At 36.2% G+C, this 17,838-nt stretch overlaps 1 protein-coding gene across 7 annotated transcripts in view; it reads left to right on the top strand.

Annotated features, from left to right (window-relative positions):
* Positions 1 to 17,838, top strand: part of FANCC (Fanconi anemia complementation group C) — an 88,155-nt gene that overhangs the window by 60,185 nt on the left and 10,132 nt on the right. For all 7 annotated transcript variants that reach the window (XM_021381213.1, XM_021381207.1, XM_021381211.1 and 4 more), the window contains 5 exons: positions 2,471 to 2,627; positions 7,735 to 7,787; positions 10,309 to 10,408; positions 15,168 to 15,243; positions 16,088 to 16,169. In XM_021381213.1, the coding sequence (XP_021236888.1) occupies positions 2,471 to 2,627; positions 7,735 to 7,787; positions 10,309 to 10,408; positions 15,168 to 15,243; positions 16,088 to 16,169 (468 nt within the window). The remainder of the gene's footprint in view (positions 1 to 2,470; positions 2,628 to 7,734; positions 7,788 to 10,308; positions 10,409 to 15,167; positions 15,244 to 16,087; positions 16,170 to 17,838) is intronic.

The raw sequence follows: 17,838 nt of genomic DNA, 5'->3' as shown, positions 1-17,838 counted from the left end.
TCAGTCAAAGTTATTGCATACCTGTGTCATATTTGGTCAGCTAGAAAATTCCTCTAAATCCCTACAGATGACAGTCTGGCCTTGAGGTAGATGTCCCTGGCATCTTCTGTTCGAATTGAAGTCATGAGAAATAACTGTTTCTGAAGCTACCAGATATTACAACTTGTTTACTAACATAGATGTAGACGCAAGAGTATCAAACCTGTGCACTGCTCATTACTGTAGGACTGACATTATTTTTCAAGAACTTGACAGTCTTTGTGTGGGACAAATAAAAGATCACTTAGTGCTAGGAAAATACAACCCAAAGCTTTAAAAACAAAAACACACACAAAAATTGCAAAAGAACTCTTATGAAGTTGTAATTATGTCTTAGATTTTTTTTTATAATAGAAAGGCTCCTTTGTGACCACTTTACCTCAATTATACATGCACATTTCTTTCAAGTCAAAGTTTTAACTGCTCCCTCTGTACTCAACATTATTTTTGAGATGTTCCAGTGAAGATTATTGTATATATTGTTAACTCTCCAAGGGTTCTAGCAGACATAGTCAATGGAAAAAGGACATTTACCACTTTGTGCATATGCTCTTGACAGTCAAGGAAAAGAGATGGAAAACAAGTGTGAAGATCTGTAATGACAGATGGGTCCCTGAAAAGAGTGAGCTACCTTTCACTTTCCCATTTTCCACTTCTTCAAACTGAATGTGTTCCATAAGCAGTAATACAGACAAGTACGCTGGTTCAGCATGGTAGTCTCTACTGATGACACTGAGCCAATAGGCAGTCAGTCATGACATACTTTTGCTACTTTATAATGTGAATATGAATCCTTTAGTTTGTTAGAAAAGGCTCCCCTGGTTAAAATAAACATTGCTTAACCTTTTAGCTACAAGTATTTTTCACAGTGAGTATTTTTGCTCACTGTGATTTTGCTCATCACAGTGAGCAAAAATAATTCAGTTCATATGGCTTTTGACAGAATGCCTCATATGGTGCCCCTGACAAAAGTTTCTGGTTTCCTTGGTAGCAGATGTACGCTCACTGCTCACTTCTGTAGTATGCTCTTGACCTACTACTGAAGTTTGTGTGATCTTAAGATGAATGTTCTTGGCTTTTTCTTTTTTCACTTTTATTGTTAAATTATGTGTTTCTTAACTCTGTCATTGTGTTCTGAACACAATTTTATTTCTGAGTACTGGTGAAGCCTTCTCCAAGAAATAGGTTCATTGGATGCTAAGGAGAAGATTTTAACTCGTTTTCCACAGAACTTACTTTTGTTCTGCTGGGACTGTTTGCATGTTCTGTCATTCCTCCCCTATGAAGAAGGGCTGAAAGACCTGGGTCTGTTCAGCCTGGAGAAGTCTGAGGTATGATCTCATCAATGTTTATAAATATCTGAAGTGTGAAAGTCAAGTGGATGGGGCCAGGCTCTTTTCAGGGTTCTGCAGCAACAAGGCAAGGGTTGGGCAAAAACTGGAACTCGGAAAGTTCTATACAGCCATGAGGATAAACTTAGTTACTGTGAGGATCAGAGAGCACTGGAACAGGCTTCCCGGAGAATCTGTGGTGTCTCCTCCTGTGGAAATATTCAAGACCTGCCTCGAGGCTTTTGTGCTCAACCTAGTATAGGGAGTCTGTTTTAGCAGAGGGATTAATGTGACTCTATGATAATAACTACAGTTTGCTCCCTTTAAATCTTGGAGTTGAACACCTCTAAGAACACCTTCTTAGATTTCTTTCAGTAGTGTTGTATTTATAATATTTACCATGCCACCACAAGAACAGTGAGAAGGATTGTGATAAAATTAAAGATGTCTTACCATTTTAAATTTATTCTGATGTGCATGTTCTTTAATAGCAATGCTTTAAATATTAATCATACATCATCTAGAAACAGAGCAGTGCTTAAAATTTTTTGAATCGTATTTTTATTTATTTCTTACTATCTACAAAAGTACAGTTTTAAAGTAAGCTATTAAATAGTTTTGAGTGAAAAAGGATAGCTTTTCAGTGGAAGTTAGAATTCTGATGGCTGTAAAATTGCCTAAGACCTTCCCACTTCCCTGCCAGCTGCTGATGCTCTCTGAGCAGACAGGTCTATGGGAAGCAGTCTGGGTATGTAAGGAAGTGGGCATGGAGTAGAACCTTTCTGTGGAGCATAGGAGAATTACAGCATCAAATGCTTCGCTTTGATTTGCTGGGATCTACCATAACAAAGTTCATTGTTTTTAAAGATGTGTAGAGAGGTTTAATTTTTAGGTGATGGTGATTCCATGTTTCTTTTTGCCCCTGATGTTTTATACCAAATAGAGTATTGTAAACAAGATTTTCTCTTTTGCTGCAAGTTGATCTTTTCTTCTTCTTTCTTCCCAAGTGTGCTTTAAAAAAAAAAAAAAAAAAAAAGGCATATTTTTGTGTGTCTTCCATTTTCTCATGGGAAAAACAATTTTTTTTCTCTCTAAACCAGGAAGAAGATCTCCCTTTCTGAATCCGCTATCTTCAGCCTCTGGTGTCGTCACTTACCAAGCCTTGAAAGTGCTACATTAAGTCTTTTAGACCAGCTGGCTTCCCTTCAGATAAATTCTTTGGAAAAAGTGGCTTGTGTCGTAAAAGATTCACTTCTGGTACGTACAACACTGTAGTACATTTGATACTACTCTTTCAGGCTTAATGAGTGACAGTTTTTTAAATAGGTTAGCATCTTTAAGAGAAGTCGTCTGTGACATGGCATAAAACTTCCTTTATCTGGTAATAACTGCAAATTTTGATTCTTGTGCATTTCACTAAATTTCTAGTTTTTCCAGTGAACTAACTGAGAACAAAAAAGAACTTCATCCAGTGATGAAAAACAGATGGAGAAATTGAGAATCTAGTTGATGTTGGTGCTGAGTACCTGTCTGTCTTTAAAAATTACAAACTTCTTCAGGAGAGGATATTTACTTCAATCTCTGTGCCCTTGGGAGTTTAACAGTTTAAGCAATTGAATTCCTTGTAGATTACTTCATTGTGGGCTGCTTAGTTACCTAGTTTTGTTTGCAGATCTGAAGAAAGCTTTTAATAAAAGACATTTCCTAAACTGTAATTAGAGATTGTTTTAAAATGCCATGTTAATCAGTTCACCAAAAATCTCATTTCTTATTAGAAAACATAACAACACAGTACCTCTTCCAAAATAATGAGCCTGGCCTGAGTAGCAAGCAGTTCATGCATCGTCTGAGGTTCTAGGTGTCCCAGAAGACAACGCTTACATACAAGGCCTGTGTGTTGTTTCTGTATCAAATACACTATGAGTTGAATACAACACATGATACCACAGATGGCTAAGAAAAAAATAAACTATGTTAAAATATGAAAGAAATATAAAAGGAAATATTTGTTTTAATTATTGGTTAATTGTTTGTTAATTATTTTCATTTCATTTTCGTATTTAGATTTTTTTCACAAAGTTTCCCTTGAAAGAATAGAACCTTCTGTACTAGTACACTTTAACTGTGTTTGCCTCTGCTCCAAAGGCTTAGGGTGCTTTCAAAAGTAAGCATTCACAAAAGGGAAGGACCAGTGGAGCAGCTTTGAATGCTGGTTTACAGAGGATATCCTGTGGACAAGGAGTGGAATGAAAGGAAGCATAAAGATGAGTGCAGTTAGAAGATGGATATTGCTTTTTGGTAGGAGCTGATAAGAGAGGGAGTGTATAAGGGGGAGATGGCTTAACACTTAAGAACAATGGCGTAAGAAGCTTTGGAGATGTAAAGAGTGAAAAGATTGGATCCAGAAATCGTGATCTGAAATTCTAATATTTTGTAAAACTTGTACACAATTCTATGAAGATACTTGTCTGTTAGACCAGTAAGCACCTTGAATCCAACAGCCTGCCTAAAAAACATATGAATATTTATTTAGGAGTATGAATTAACATGTTTTGACAGTTGGATTATGGTATTTGTAGGATGTAACCTCTTTGGTTTTTAGATATAGTAATAAAAAAGTGGGAAAGTGAGACACAAATTGATTCATTTCAGTGTTTCTTCCATTTGCAAGAAAATCTGTAGAGTACAAATAAGCAATTCCTGTTTTGATTACAGAATATTATAAGATGGAAAAATCACTAAGCCATTACATAATTGCATTATCAGAGACATTTGTCTAAACAAAATGTTTTGAAACAGCAACCAAACAATATATACATCTTACAGGGCCTACACTATTCAAATGATTGTAAACTACTGTACTTTTTTGGAAAGAAATTTGATGTGCAGTATTCTTAAATTTTAATTTGCGGGATTATTATAGTGTGATGATCCACTAACTTGTGTTTAATGAGGCAAGCTATTAGGCTTGTGGTTTCTTAGACTTAACTGGAATTAATATTAGAAATTATACATCTATATAGAAATAGCAAAAACAAATGAAGTGACTACTACAATTTCAATTTATCTTTTAGCCTCTTTGGAATTTGGTGGGTGGGTGGTCTTCCTTTCTGAAGCAACACTGAAGTTTGTGTGAGTTAACAACTAATATTTAGCACATCAGAATTTTGCGGTTTACTAGAAATGTGTAAATATGTATGTAAACAGATTTCTAAGCTCATTTTTGTAAACAAATACGTCAACAAATCAGTGTCAGTTAATGTTCAATTCTTAGATAGCTTTCCTGAGTAAGTTTATTATGTTCAAAGTCATGTTGCAAGAAAACCCTATTCTAGTACAGTAAGTTGAGAGGCTTAGTATTTGTCAGCTTCTCCATTATAAATCATCTGTGATTGCTCTGTTTTGTTTTTCCACATTATCCACTTTCCCAAGTCCAGCTCAGTATCAAAAGTGTGTTGTGCTCTATAGTTAACTGTGGAGCCTTCCTTGCTGCTGTTGCTCCTATGCCCTTGAACTGTCTTCCTGCTTTGCCTTATCCATAGGTTCTGAGTGTGGCTGGATCCACACTTAACTTTCCTTTTGTTGGCAGCTGTGCAAATGAAATAAGTATTAAAGAGGGAAAAGGAAAATGGATAGAGAGAGAAAATGAAAAGCTTGGTGTTTTTTTTTTTTTACAGTCCAGCTAAATTACAGTTAACTCCCTCAGTCTTCAGAACCTATATCGTTATGGTAAAATGTTTGAAGTAGTGCCCACTGATTTATTCATAATCTTGATGAATTCAAGAGACGTTAAAATACAATGCATATGTGTATGTAAAAAGATATTTGTGCTTCCAAAATAACTGTATGCTTGAAAATAAAAGTATGTCAGGCACAAGGTATAAGAAAAAAATTGATTCTTCTCATTTTTTAATTCTTAAGTTTAAAATTCAGGAATGTTGGTAAATATAAAATTTGGAAGTAAAACATCATAAATGCAACAGTGTAGTAGGAAATCAAGAGAACTGGTACTTTTGTTACCACCTCAAATCTTTTACTGTGTGATCTTGGGTACAGTCTGTTTCCTTTGCCTGGTCTTACTTAGCTTTGTTACAATACACATACATACAAATACATCTTCCTTATTTCTTCATTCAGTACTGGCTTTGTATCACATGGGCTGTTTAGGATTCTTCTTTCAACTGATGCAGATAATAAAGTACTGTGGTTTTATAGAACTTGTATATAGTATTTCATGTTACCGTGTCTTCTTATTTTCTTTTAAAAATCACATTGTTTTTATGTGAGGTGGTTTTCTGAAGCGCTCACATTCTTAGAATACGTTATTGTTCTATCACACATGCAGTTCCATTTCCCTCTGTTTGGATCTTTTGAGTTGTGTTATATGAAATGTGCGTATTTCAAAAGACTGGAACAAGCTCCCAGAAGAGGTTAGATTTTCTGAACTTTCTCTGAAAAGAATTCCACTGGCACAGACGAGATTATTAAATTATAGTAAGCTATTATTTGTGGGGAAAAATAGAGAAAAAAAGAGAGAGATTGTTAAAAACCAGGAAGCCCTCTGAGAAACCCTCCCAAACTCAAGAATCTCTTCCTGCTGTCTTCTCTAGCGTGGCATGCTACAGCGAACACACTCCTTCACATTGCCTTGGAGACTTTTATGTTATGATAATACTCTTGTTCTGAGTACTTTTGAATAAATTGCATACAGTCCTTTGATCAAAATCTTGTGATATGACGCCACTTTTCCTTTCAAATTCGTGATTTCAATAGTGTTTGTGTATATTAAATGGAAGGAACTATTAATAGTGTTTTCTTGTAATCATTATTGTTGATTGCTGCTGTATGGCAGGAAAGGGTGAAAAACTTTTTGTTGTTCCATAGAACACATTTATTTTGGTCTTTTTCAAAAGAACTATGGTTTGATCTTCATATGTGTGGCAACATACTGCTTGATCCTCACTTGTCTTAGGCAACAGTGGTTCTGTGTGTTAGAGATAGAATATCTGAAAAGACAGCAGAGAAGTAACTGAATTTAACCCATGGCACTGGTAGAACATTGTCTTCACTCCCCACTGTTTCCAGAAAGTGTTAGGAACTGGAAAAGATCTCTGGAGGTCGTCTGGTCCATGTTTTCCTCTCACAGTGGAGTTTTGGAGTCCCACTTTGCAACCAGCTGCCTGCTGGTTGTAATGTCTAAGCACCCAACTGTAAATACTCTTGAACACTAGATGGCACATGTTCAGTGGGACAATTTAGCTACAGCCCTATCACAAAGAGAAAGTAACATAAAACATGAAAACAAGATGCCACCTAGTATTTCCAGTGTGCAAAGACAGCTATGAGAAAAAAGGAGCTGTTCTTTTAAGAACTCTTCTAAGTAGTTTGTCTTAAAGTTTGTCTCTTAATTTCTAGGATTATTATGTCAGATAAAATCCTCATTCTGCCTATGTGTAATTAAATAGAAAATTCTTCTACTTAATACTTCTTATCATGAAACAGATGCAGGATTCTTTGGGATAGTTCTTCAGACACTTAGACCTGTTAACAAGAAAGGCCATATGTAAGCACTGCTCCTTCCACGTATTCTGAAGTCTATAAAATGCTTTTTATTAGACATACATCATTCTAAATTGTTCAGGAATTATGTTCTCATCAAATTTTCCAGTGCTAATTTCAGAAACATGAAGCATTTACTTGTTTTTATGTTTTTTTTGTTTTTTTTTTTTTAACTTAGGCTATGTGCGTAAATAGTTACTTAATACTGGTGCTGTACAAAAGTTTACTTAGAATTTAAAAGCATGGGATTAGAAAGTAGTGTGTTTACAAGTGCATGTTTAAAATAACTTTCTTTAAACAGTCTTTTGTGTGGTAGTACCATGAATACTAAAAGCTTCCATAATTAAAAGAATATATATACAATATACAAAGAGATAAATTTAATTTCTGGAATTTAATTTTGAAGGTGTATCAAGAATCTCTAAGCACACCCAAAAGGGATTGTCTGTAAAGGCGAGAGGAAAGCTTTTTGTAAACCTGTGTCTCTTACCTCCAGCAATTGCATGCAATAACCCCTCTTGTTTCTTCTACCACTCTTCCTATTTTTAGTGCTTGTTGTCATAAACAGTTTGAAGCCTGGGAGTTGTGTTTGTTTGCTGCTCAGCCTGCTTAGTGTCACCGTGACTCTCTATCTGTGTTTTTAAAGAATCTAATCTTGAGAAAATCTGATAGAGTTGATTTGACATTTACAGTTTAGTAATTGCAGCATAATTTTATCCATGAGTTATACCATAAATTATGCAGTGACAGTTGTTTGATTTGTTTCTTCTTAATGATTAATTTCCTTCCATTTGTTTATGAACAGCCAAAAGCTGCAAGCCATCCTGCCATTTTCAGAATTGTTAACGAAATCTTCAAGTAAGTTATGAAATTATAGTGGGAAGTGTTTCAGATGGCCAGTTAGTTCACTGGCCTTCTTCATGCATATGTATAGTATTATAATTCCTGGATGTCATATTCTGTAGCTGAGTGACTCAGGGTGCCCACCTGTGTAATATACTGCAAATAACAGCAAATGTTAAAAGTCCTGAGAACTTTATTTGAAACTTAGAATATAGTAATTATCTATACAATTGACTACATTGTATTTTAGCCTTTAGAAGTTAGAACTGATTTTCCAATTTAGTAGAGACTTGTGGTTGAAATACTATTTTGGTATGAAAGCTATAAATGATCTGTAATACATTAGCTCATGCCAGCACGCAGATGGGGTGTAGCTGTAACATTTGCACTTACCAGCGTGGCCTCTTCTTTACTATGTTAATAATCCTCAGGATTTAGATCAGATATGCTCTTATTTGCACTAAATTACTGACCTACCTGTTTAATGAGTTAATGTTTGAATGTGTCGTGGTTATTTTGAAGGTATATATGTTGTTCATCACATGGGGGCTTCTAATCCTTTGTAGTTTCAGTAGATTTTTCCCTTTGCTTGTATTTTTCTTATTTTGCCATTCTTTTAAAGACAGCCTACTGCTGTGGTAATCAGCCTGAGATGCATTATTGTTGTATCAAATCTAAAAAGAAACTCATAAGCTTTGCTAGAGTGTTTTCCTTTGTAAGAAAAAATGGCTTCCATGTGTATGCATTTATGTACATTTGTGTGTCTGTCTATGTTTATGTTCATTTAGAAACTGTAGTTTGCTTTTCTGTGAGAGTAGAACCATTTGACAGCTATTCCTGTAGCATTCCTTTCCATCGCTGTGGTTCAGTGTCAGCATTTTCTGAGTAGTTGAGACCAGTTACTTTACGAAAGAAAAGTGCACTTCAAAACTGTTATAACTTCAACAGACACCAAATGTCATAGGTTGAAGTCTGCAGTACAGGGAGACAAAATTTCTTCAGGTTGTTTGGAGACCCATTTGTTTCTGTAGTTTGTGTTCATTTTTTTTTCTCTGATATCCCTACAACTTTTACCAAATGGTACCCAGAAGTAAGCACACTGTTCCAGATGTAGTCACATCTAAGAATTTAGAAAGCTGTTGAAATGTGACTTGTATTATACTGCTTGGAGATTGTATTATGTACCCACACCCGGAATAAAATATGTTTTATTGGGAGGTATGGAGGTGGGGGCTGAGGGCAGAGCAGGGCAGGGGTGACCCTAAAACTCTTTCAGAAACACATCTCTAACCTTTATGTCTCTTTCAGGAATAGCTTTTCCTGCTCTTTACCTGCTTTTTATTGAGCTTGACTCTGCTAAATTGTTTTACGGATATTAACTTGTTTCCCCAATTTTTTTCCCCAAGTGGAAGCACATTTTGTTCTGTGCAGCTTTACAGTCCATTTCATACACCTAGCCTGAGTTTATGCATTATTTCTTATTTTTAAATTGCCCACAGTTTTATGAAATTTCTGAATTACAGTAGCATGTTAGTTGTTCTCATCTTATTGAACATTATGGAAAAAAATCTAACAATAAAAAAACCCTGAAATCTCAGTGGCAGCTTACTTTGAACTTTTTTTCCTTACCTTTACACATTGTTCAAAGATGAGAATGAAAATTGCTCTTGGCTGCCTATGTACTTTTGTCCTCCATTTTTGCATTGGCTGCATTATGCCTTACGGAATAGGCGTAAAGAATTCACCATCCTCAACCTTCAGAATAGATTTAATGATTTCACCAATGAAAGCACTTTGGAATGCATCAGTCTGTAATGAAATCTGTAGTAATTATGTGTCTAGTACACCTCTGGTATATGGTTATTTCTGTTTGTGCTGATTTATTGATGGTGTTCACTAAGGAGTCACAGTCATTGATTGGCATCTGTATTATTTAATGTTAATTTTTTATCTCCTTATGTAATTTTTTATCTATGGAACTTTTATAATTGATCAACAACTTTTTTTCTTCTTTCCTCGACTACCTTAAGAGTGCACTACTTTACAATTCAAGTCAAGATATATATGCATACTTTATGCTCAAGGTAGCATATCTCAGGAGATTATAATTTCACTCTGACATGGCTGTGAATGCCTTCCCTCAAAGCACTTACATACACTTAATTGTAGGCATGGGAATAGTTGTATTCAACCCATAAAACTGTTCTGATACCAATTTTACCTAACAAAGTTGTGATAGTCTGATTTTTGATTTTATCCTTTTTTCATTTATTGTTAGGGTAAATTTTATGCATCTGTTTGTATACTGCGTATACGTAATAAATCCATAGTATTTGTAGAGGTTGCATATATTTTCTTTAAAAAAGAACAAAACCCTGATATGTTGGTACTTCTGGCATAATTAGTGTGACGACCTCAGGCACAGCTTGAAGCTAGAACATGGAAAGAAGGTACCTGTTTTTTTCCTTTCAGTAACATTGCTATGATCGGCAGACAAATTATCTAATCTGTTGTAATCTAACTTTTTAATGCTTAGGAAAGCACTGTTGGAAACTGATGGAACTCCTGAAGTTATGACCATAATACAAGTGTTTATACAGCTCTTCATTCAGGTTCAGCAGAATGAAAACAAGCAGGTTAGTCAAGATCTTCTTAATGTTTCTTTTCAGTGTGAAGATACAAAATTTTGCAAGAAAATAACAATTCTACTGTTACCAATGGTCACAGATTATAATGAGTTTAATAATAGTGTCCCCCTATGATTGTACATATATGCCAAATTTCACTTCAGGCATTTTAACCTGTGAATAAAAATACAGTATGGAACAGTATAGCAGAGAAATTTACCTGAACTTATCCTGGAATAATCCTACAACCTTAACTGTAATTTTCTCAGGGGCAGTTAAATTATTATCACAGTGTGCTTGTATGATTTTTGTCAGGCATCTTTGACAGAAAAGACAAAAAACTTTAGAGTTTTCCTTTTGCAGTAGCAGAGTTCTTGAGAATAAACAAAACAGACATAATAACCCCAACCCTATCTCCAGTCCTCTCTGCTGTCCGCTCTTTGCATGCCTGTCCAATTTCTGGCCTTTAACACTGGCCACTCTGAAAAATTTCCTCACTTTAAAGCTTCATATTTCCCAGCTTAGCATCCTTTCTTTTGCACAGGCTTTTACATTGTTCATACTGAACTGAATTAAGTCAATTAATTTTTGTATGTATGACTTAAACCAACAGCAGGTTCAGCTTCTCACTTTTGATGTTTAAAATAGAAGACACAAAAAGGTCTTGTTCTGTTTGTAGGTAACAAAATTCTTTCTAGTTTCTTAGATCACACTGTCACTTCTCATGCTAATCATGTTGTTTGTTTTGTTTGCCTTTAACTTCAATGCCTGTATTGTAAGTTTTGAAATTATCATTTAATACTTTCTGTTTTAGACTAAAGGAAATTTTCCATTCCTTTGAGTTTTGCAATTTCTTGGGGAGATGGTAGCTAAGAAAATTGTGGGCTTTCATGTGGGAACTTGTGATATACTGACCTTTAATTACCATTGTGATTGAATCTGTCATATTCTGTCTTCAGGCAGTATGACTTAAGGATGAAACTGCAGCTGTCTTGCTTAATATGTAGGTGCTGTACATGTTAATTTTATGCCACTCTGGCTGCATGAGGTAGCAGTACATTATATAGCCTCAGGTGCGGGTGACTGGGTGGAGAAAACAAGTAAAGATCCCACACTCACCAGACACCCAAGCACTAATCCTGTTGTGCAGGTGATGTGTTTGTTTTCACGGTGAAAAGTCCTTCTTCGACTAACGTTAAAGCATGGACTATTGCTGACTTCTCTGAAAGTGGTCTTAAACGTTTTCTCTATTTGAATCTTATACAGTTTAATTTATGAGGCTTTAGTTAAGATGCTTTCTTCAATATTAGGATTTAAAATCCCTTGTCTCACAGTTTGAGTTAACCATGAAGTTAACTTACCGCTGGCAGAAAAATATGCAGGCAGGTTACTTCCTAAACTTGGTTTAAATCACTCTGTATTTTTTGTCTTAGTAATATTACATATACATAGGGCGCCCATCTTTGTCCATCCATCTTTTCTGGATGGCTGTCAGTGACATAATTTCCTCCCTTGACTTTTCTTTGCAGAATGGTAAAACCATTAATGACAGAGCATGAAGAAGATTGTGGGCTAGGTCATCTAAGATCTTAGGAATTTTGAGTACAGTTTATTGAAAAAAGGCTAAGCAAATAGAAGTGTCTAAAAAATGTTTTGAAGAACCAAGTTATGTCTGACAGCTGCACAGGTTTAGAAGACAGCAGGAGAATGATTCCCCATTCCTATGTGGCACTGTCAGAACTAGCTGTTTTTTCTAAAAACTTTGTAGACTGTACTGGGATCCACTGTTGGGATGATTTTCTTCGTGCTTTGTAGAAGCAGGTTTCCTTCAAGTTTATGATGGTAGCAAGGGCTGGCTTAAGGATTTTGGGTCAAGTTAGTTATAAATTTATGAACTTAAAGCTCATGTTTTTATTTGATGGAAACTATTTTTTTTTTTCCAGGGTTGTTTTCCATTAGGACTGTAAGTGGTTTTCACCTGGGAATGTTGTTCTAAATAGCTGGATAGATATTTTACGATAGTCTTCAAATTTTATTTCCTGTTTTACATCATGGCAATTAGTATAATCAGCCACATCCAAACAAGTTCTGTCTCTTGGTAACTTGTTCAGCAATTTGTGATGGCTTATGTAAGAAAAGATCTGCCTAAACTACTGTGTATGTATTATAGGAAGCAAAAAATGTTTTTCTTTGCTTAAACCATGTGGTGGAACTGATTTTCACATGCTTTACAATATTGTTTTCATATATAACTTATGCTGTGGTTTGTCTTGGCTACTAATAACCGTGTCAAGGACTGCTTTTTCAAGGGAATTTTTGATTCAAGCTAATTGACTGCATGCATACTTTAATATAGGGATTATTAATTTTTAATTAACCTAGTTCCACCTAGTAAGTAGACTTCTAGCCTTACCATACTAGAGATACACTGGCTAAGATTACTGTGTATATTACTGTGCTATAATTTCAATTAATTTCAATTAATTGTTTACAGAACAAAAAAATGAATAGAGAGGGATTGTGTCATTCTGTATATTTATAAGGTACATTCATGTATTTCACAAATTAAGTATGTTTTCCCAAACAGAATGTGGTCTTCATTGGGTTTAGAAGGATGTCACATTCTATAGTCCATATTCCCAGTCTGTATTTCAAGAGTTGATCTGTTTTATGAACTATTCTCTTACTCTAAAAGGAAGGGAGCCAGTTCTAAGGTACAGACAGTTGAATCACAAAATAGCTGAAGTTGGAAGGGACCTCTGGTAGTCATCTGGACCCCAGCCCTTTGTTCCTGCAGGGCCACCTAGCACAGGTTTGCACAAGACCATTGTCAGAACTGGCGTGCACCAGGCCCAGCACTGCCAGTGAGCAAGGGGAGAGATTGTCCCTCTCTGCTCTGTGCTTTGTGGCCTCACCTCCAGCACTGGGTGTGACTTTGGGTACCACAATAGAAGAGGGACATGAAACTGTTAGAGAGTGTCCAAAGGAAGACTGTGAAGATGGTGAAGGGTCTGAGGGCAAGATGTGTGAAGAGCAGCTGAGGTCCCTGCGTCTGTTCAGCCCAGAACAGCTTCATGGTGGCTGCAGCTCCTCACAGGAAGAGGGGGGGCAGTGCTGAGCTCTGCTCTCTGGTAACAGCGACAGAACCCGAGGGAACAGCATGGAGCTGTGTCAGGGGAGAGGCAGGTGGGGGTTAGGGACAGGTTCTTCACCAGAGGGCAGTGGGCATAGAACAGCCTGCACAGAGCAGTGGGTACGCCCCAGGCTACAAGAGTTCAAGCAGCATTTGCACACCTCTTTCAGATACATTGTTTGAATTTTGGGTGGTGCTGTGTGAAACCAGCAAGAACTTAATGATCTTTGTGGGTCCCTTCCAACTCAAGATATTTTATGATTCTACTCTGAGTGTTCTTTTCTCCAGGCTGAACAATCTCCTCACAGCAAAGGTGCTCCAGTCCCTTGATCACCTTGATGGTCTTACATTGGACTTGTTCCAATATCTCCAGGTCTCTCTTGTACTGTTAGGCTGAGAACTGGACCTGTGCTCCAGGTGCAGCTTCAGCAATGCTGAGTAGAGTGTAAGGATTATCTCTCTTGATCTGCTGGCAAATACTTTGCCTAGTGCAGCCAAGAATAGTGTTAGCCTTCTTAGTGATAAGGACACGTAGTCAACTCATGTTCAACTTGGTGTTCATTGGAACCCCTGGGTCCTTTTCTGCAGAGCTGCATTTCATCTGTGTGGCCCCCAGCATGTCCTGGTGCCTCAGATTGTTCCTCCCTAGGCTCTGGACTTTTCACTTTTCCTTGATGAGCTTCTTGAGGTTCCTGTCAGGCCATTTCTCCAGCCTCTGGATGGCAGCCTGACCCTGTGGTGCATCCATGACTCCTTCCACTTTTGTGTCACCAAATAAACTTGCTGGTGCACGCTGCCCCATCATTCAGATTGTTAATGAAGATGATAAGCTGAATCAAACACAGTACTGACCCCTAGGGTACACTGCTGATTTTGGGCTCCAGCTTGTAGTGACGGTCATCACCACCCTCTGGGCCTGGGTGTTCAGCCAGGTTTCAGTCCACCTCAAATAGAGTTCATACCATATGTGCACATTCATGCTGTACCTCGGACATGCTGTAGTAGATGCTTGCAGAACAAAAAGATTAAAGGTATACTGCTGTTAATCTAACGATTGCAGAAGTAGCTATGTACGCATCATCTGAATTGCACACACTCAGATAAATAGGGGACCAGTATGTTATCCATGACTACCCTACCTTGTGCTGAGTCATGTCTTAAGAATTTTACTTTTCCATTTTTTAAACATAAAGCAATAATCTACATTACACTCTTAGATTTTGTTGATGTTACTAATTCTTAGTTTGATATGATCCATGAACCTGTTTACAGTGGAAATTGAAATTAAACTAGTATCTATTTTAGCCTTTGTGTATTAAGAATGAAGATGTTCATGATTACAGGAGAAAGCCTAGGAATATTAAAATGTAATTTTCTTTGCACTATTAAGTCATTTTTAAAGCATGTATTTAAAAAAAATCTATAAACAAACCATAAATAATTTTAATAGTCAAGCTTTTCATAGGTGTCTCCATTTCTTCTTTGTATAAAATCTTAAAATTAAGTGTAGAATTACTTCTGTGTTCTCTTGCTTCAGACTGTGTTGCTGGTTACTGTGTTGGATGAGATTGTTTGCTATGGGCTTGTCTTGAAATTTGACCAGAAAGCTCTTAAAATAATAATTTTTTATCTTAGCATAAATTTCCTCTGAAGGCCTACTTCCCTCACCACCACCAGCCTCTTGTAATAGCCTTACTAAGACGCCCTTCTGGTAAGTTTCTTCAGGACATATTTGCAGCATTATCTAACTTGCATTGTCTTTATATGTGTTAAAACAACTTTAAACAGGACTAAGACTAAGTTTTGCCATTTCCTAAACTAGGTGTTTTGGTGTAACAATTTTAATAATGTTCTTTTATTGAATTTTTAAATAGAAACATCTTATTATTATGTGACTATAACAGATTTAACTTTAAAGAAAATTGTAAGACAATAATAGAGGAAGGGTGCATTATTTTTGTATTAAAACTATGATATTGGGAATTAAGACAAGATATGGAAGTCTATAAGGCATACTAAATAAAATACCATTAATTGTGATTATATGCCATATATGTACAAAAATACTACATTGCCTTGTTGTTTGTCTCTGAACAAGAGAAGCTTGAGTTCTGCTGTTTAGGTTTTGCAAACCTAATTTTCTTTTTTTTTTTTTTTAGATTTCCCATTTAGATAAATCACAAAGTACTACTCAGTGTTATACAGTTTTTCACGAGCAATAACTTCTGCTCCGCTCACGAGATGTTAATACTGGGGTAGAATTTACACAAGGGTACATCACGCTTATTCAAAGAGTATTCCTAACTGTCATTTCTCTCATGGCTCTGTCAATGAACTGTTCTAAGAAACACAAAAAGAGTTATTGATGAAAATTGGGAAATTTTTAAGAGGAAATTTTAATTGCTTGATGATCATTGAATCCTGTGCAGAAGCTTTAATGCTATCTTAATGTGTTCAATTGTGTTTATTGTTCTATTCTAGTTGGACAGAAACTTTTCAAATGAAAAAGTGAAAAGCCATCTTCTAAGACTTTTATTTTCATTCTCCCTCCTCAGAATTGCCATCTTCACACTGGCTGCAACATTTGAAACACATTTCGGATATACTCAAATCTATAGTGGAAGATACAAGCATTAGGTAAGCAGTATTTCTAACGTTTTGTCATTTGAGTGTGTTTTTGTGAAAAGTCATGTCATCTGACGTCATCTGAAATGACCACATTTCATTAAGCCTATATTCTTCTCTTAAATTTAGCTTTGTTTTAAAGTCTACCACTTAAGTTACTTACTAAACAAGAACTTTGTAGCATCTATACACCTGGCCAGTATGCCCTTAAAGAAAAAAAACAAACTTGTTCCTTAAACTTCAGCAAACAGCTAACTGTAACAGAAATGCTTACCCGCCTACTCTGCCATTTCTCCCATGAAACTTTAAAACTGATTCAGGATTGAATTTCAATTCTGTTTAACCAGAATGTTCAAAAGCCATTGTCATGTCCAGAGAGGGTCCAATGCCAAGTTATCAACCAGAACTTTTCCAATAAGTAGCAATGCCATTACCTGTTCTTTGTCCTTTAGGATGCAGAATCCTAAAGACACTTAAAAGGAGCCATTTTTGGCTAGTTAAAGCATCACACGTGAAGTTCTGAAGAAGTACTGTGAGAAGATATATGGAAAGGATCATCAGGTGGAAAGACAGAGACCAGATTATGAGCTGGAGGAGAGAGAGATGAGAATACTGGTTGGAAAGTTGATCTGACATTCCCCCATTTTACTGGTGTAACAAGAGAACACTTCCACCAAAAAAGCAGCTAGTTTTGGAAAGAGCGTGTTGTGAGCCTTTTGGATATGGCCTGTTTTATGAACAAGGTTGTATTGAGTTTCTGAAGGCTTATACAAACATCCAAACTTTCTAATTTTATTCATGAAGATAAGACTGCAAGACTATTTCAGTGTTTGTTATATTGCTCTTTGAGCAGACACCCCATGTTTGTGACCTGTTGCCCTTCTGTGTTTGTTATTTTTCTCTAAATATTTTTCTCTAAATTACTGTAATGAATGATTGTGTTTGTTTTGGTAAATTCTGCTTTGGTAGTAGATATTCCGGAACTACATGGGAAGAATGAAAAAATGATGCATCTCTATCTCTTGCTGCCCTGTAATTCTTCCTTGTTGGATGTGTAATGAGACTTCATTTGGCTAGAGGTTTGATACGAGTCTGCGTAGATCTGATTCAAGAGTGAGCTTTCCAAGGAATATTAAAGAGTGTTTAAATTTCCAGGAGCCTGTTTTGTTTTGATTTAAAAAATGAAGTATTTTAATAGAGACATATAATACCTAGGTGATATAGATTCTGGGAGGCAGATCCTTCAATCCACAGATTGTTTCAGTTGAAGTGTGAAGGCTTTTATTTTTATTGTCAGAAAAAAGCTTTTTGCTGTTCCCTCCGAGGCCTGGATGTCTGGTTCATACTTCTTGCTTTCTGTATGAACTGCAGCTCAGTGCTATGTCTTGTCTGTTCTGCTCTGAAGTCTGTCAGATGTTTTTGTCCTTGAAATTGACCAGTGTCTGACCCCGATTTCTTAAAAATACATTACTCAGAACAAATAAAATATAATCCATCATAATATATTACAGTAAAAGAAGCACGTCTCTTTTCCTTTGTTCCCTAGTCCATTACTGGCTTATATTGTCTTTTCACCTCCCTTCCTTGTTAATACACAGTTTGAATAGTATTGTGCTTGCCAGAATGTCTTCTTACTTCCTTCAGGATTCTTGCAACAATTATTTTTTCTCCAAAACCCAGT

Source organism: Numida meleagris, chromosome Z (assembly GCF_002078875.1).
Source record: "Numida meleagris isolate 19003 breed g44 Domestic line chromosome Z, NumMel1.0, whole genome shotgun sequence".
Classification (NCBI taxonomy): domain Eukaryota; kingdom Metazoa; phylum Chordata; class Aves; order Galliformes; family Numididae; genus Numida; species Numida meleagris.
The sequence above is the reverse complement of the archived record's forward strand: the minus strand, read 5'-3'. Positions and strand labels throughout refer to the sequence as shown.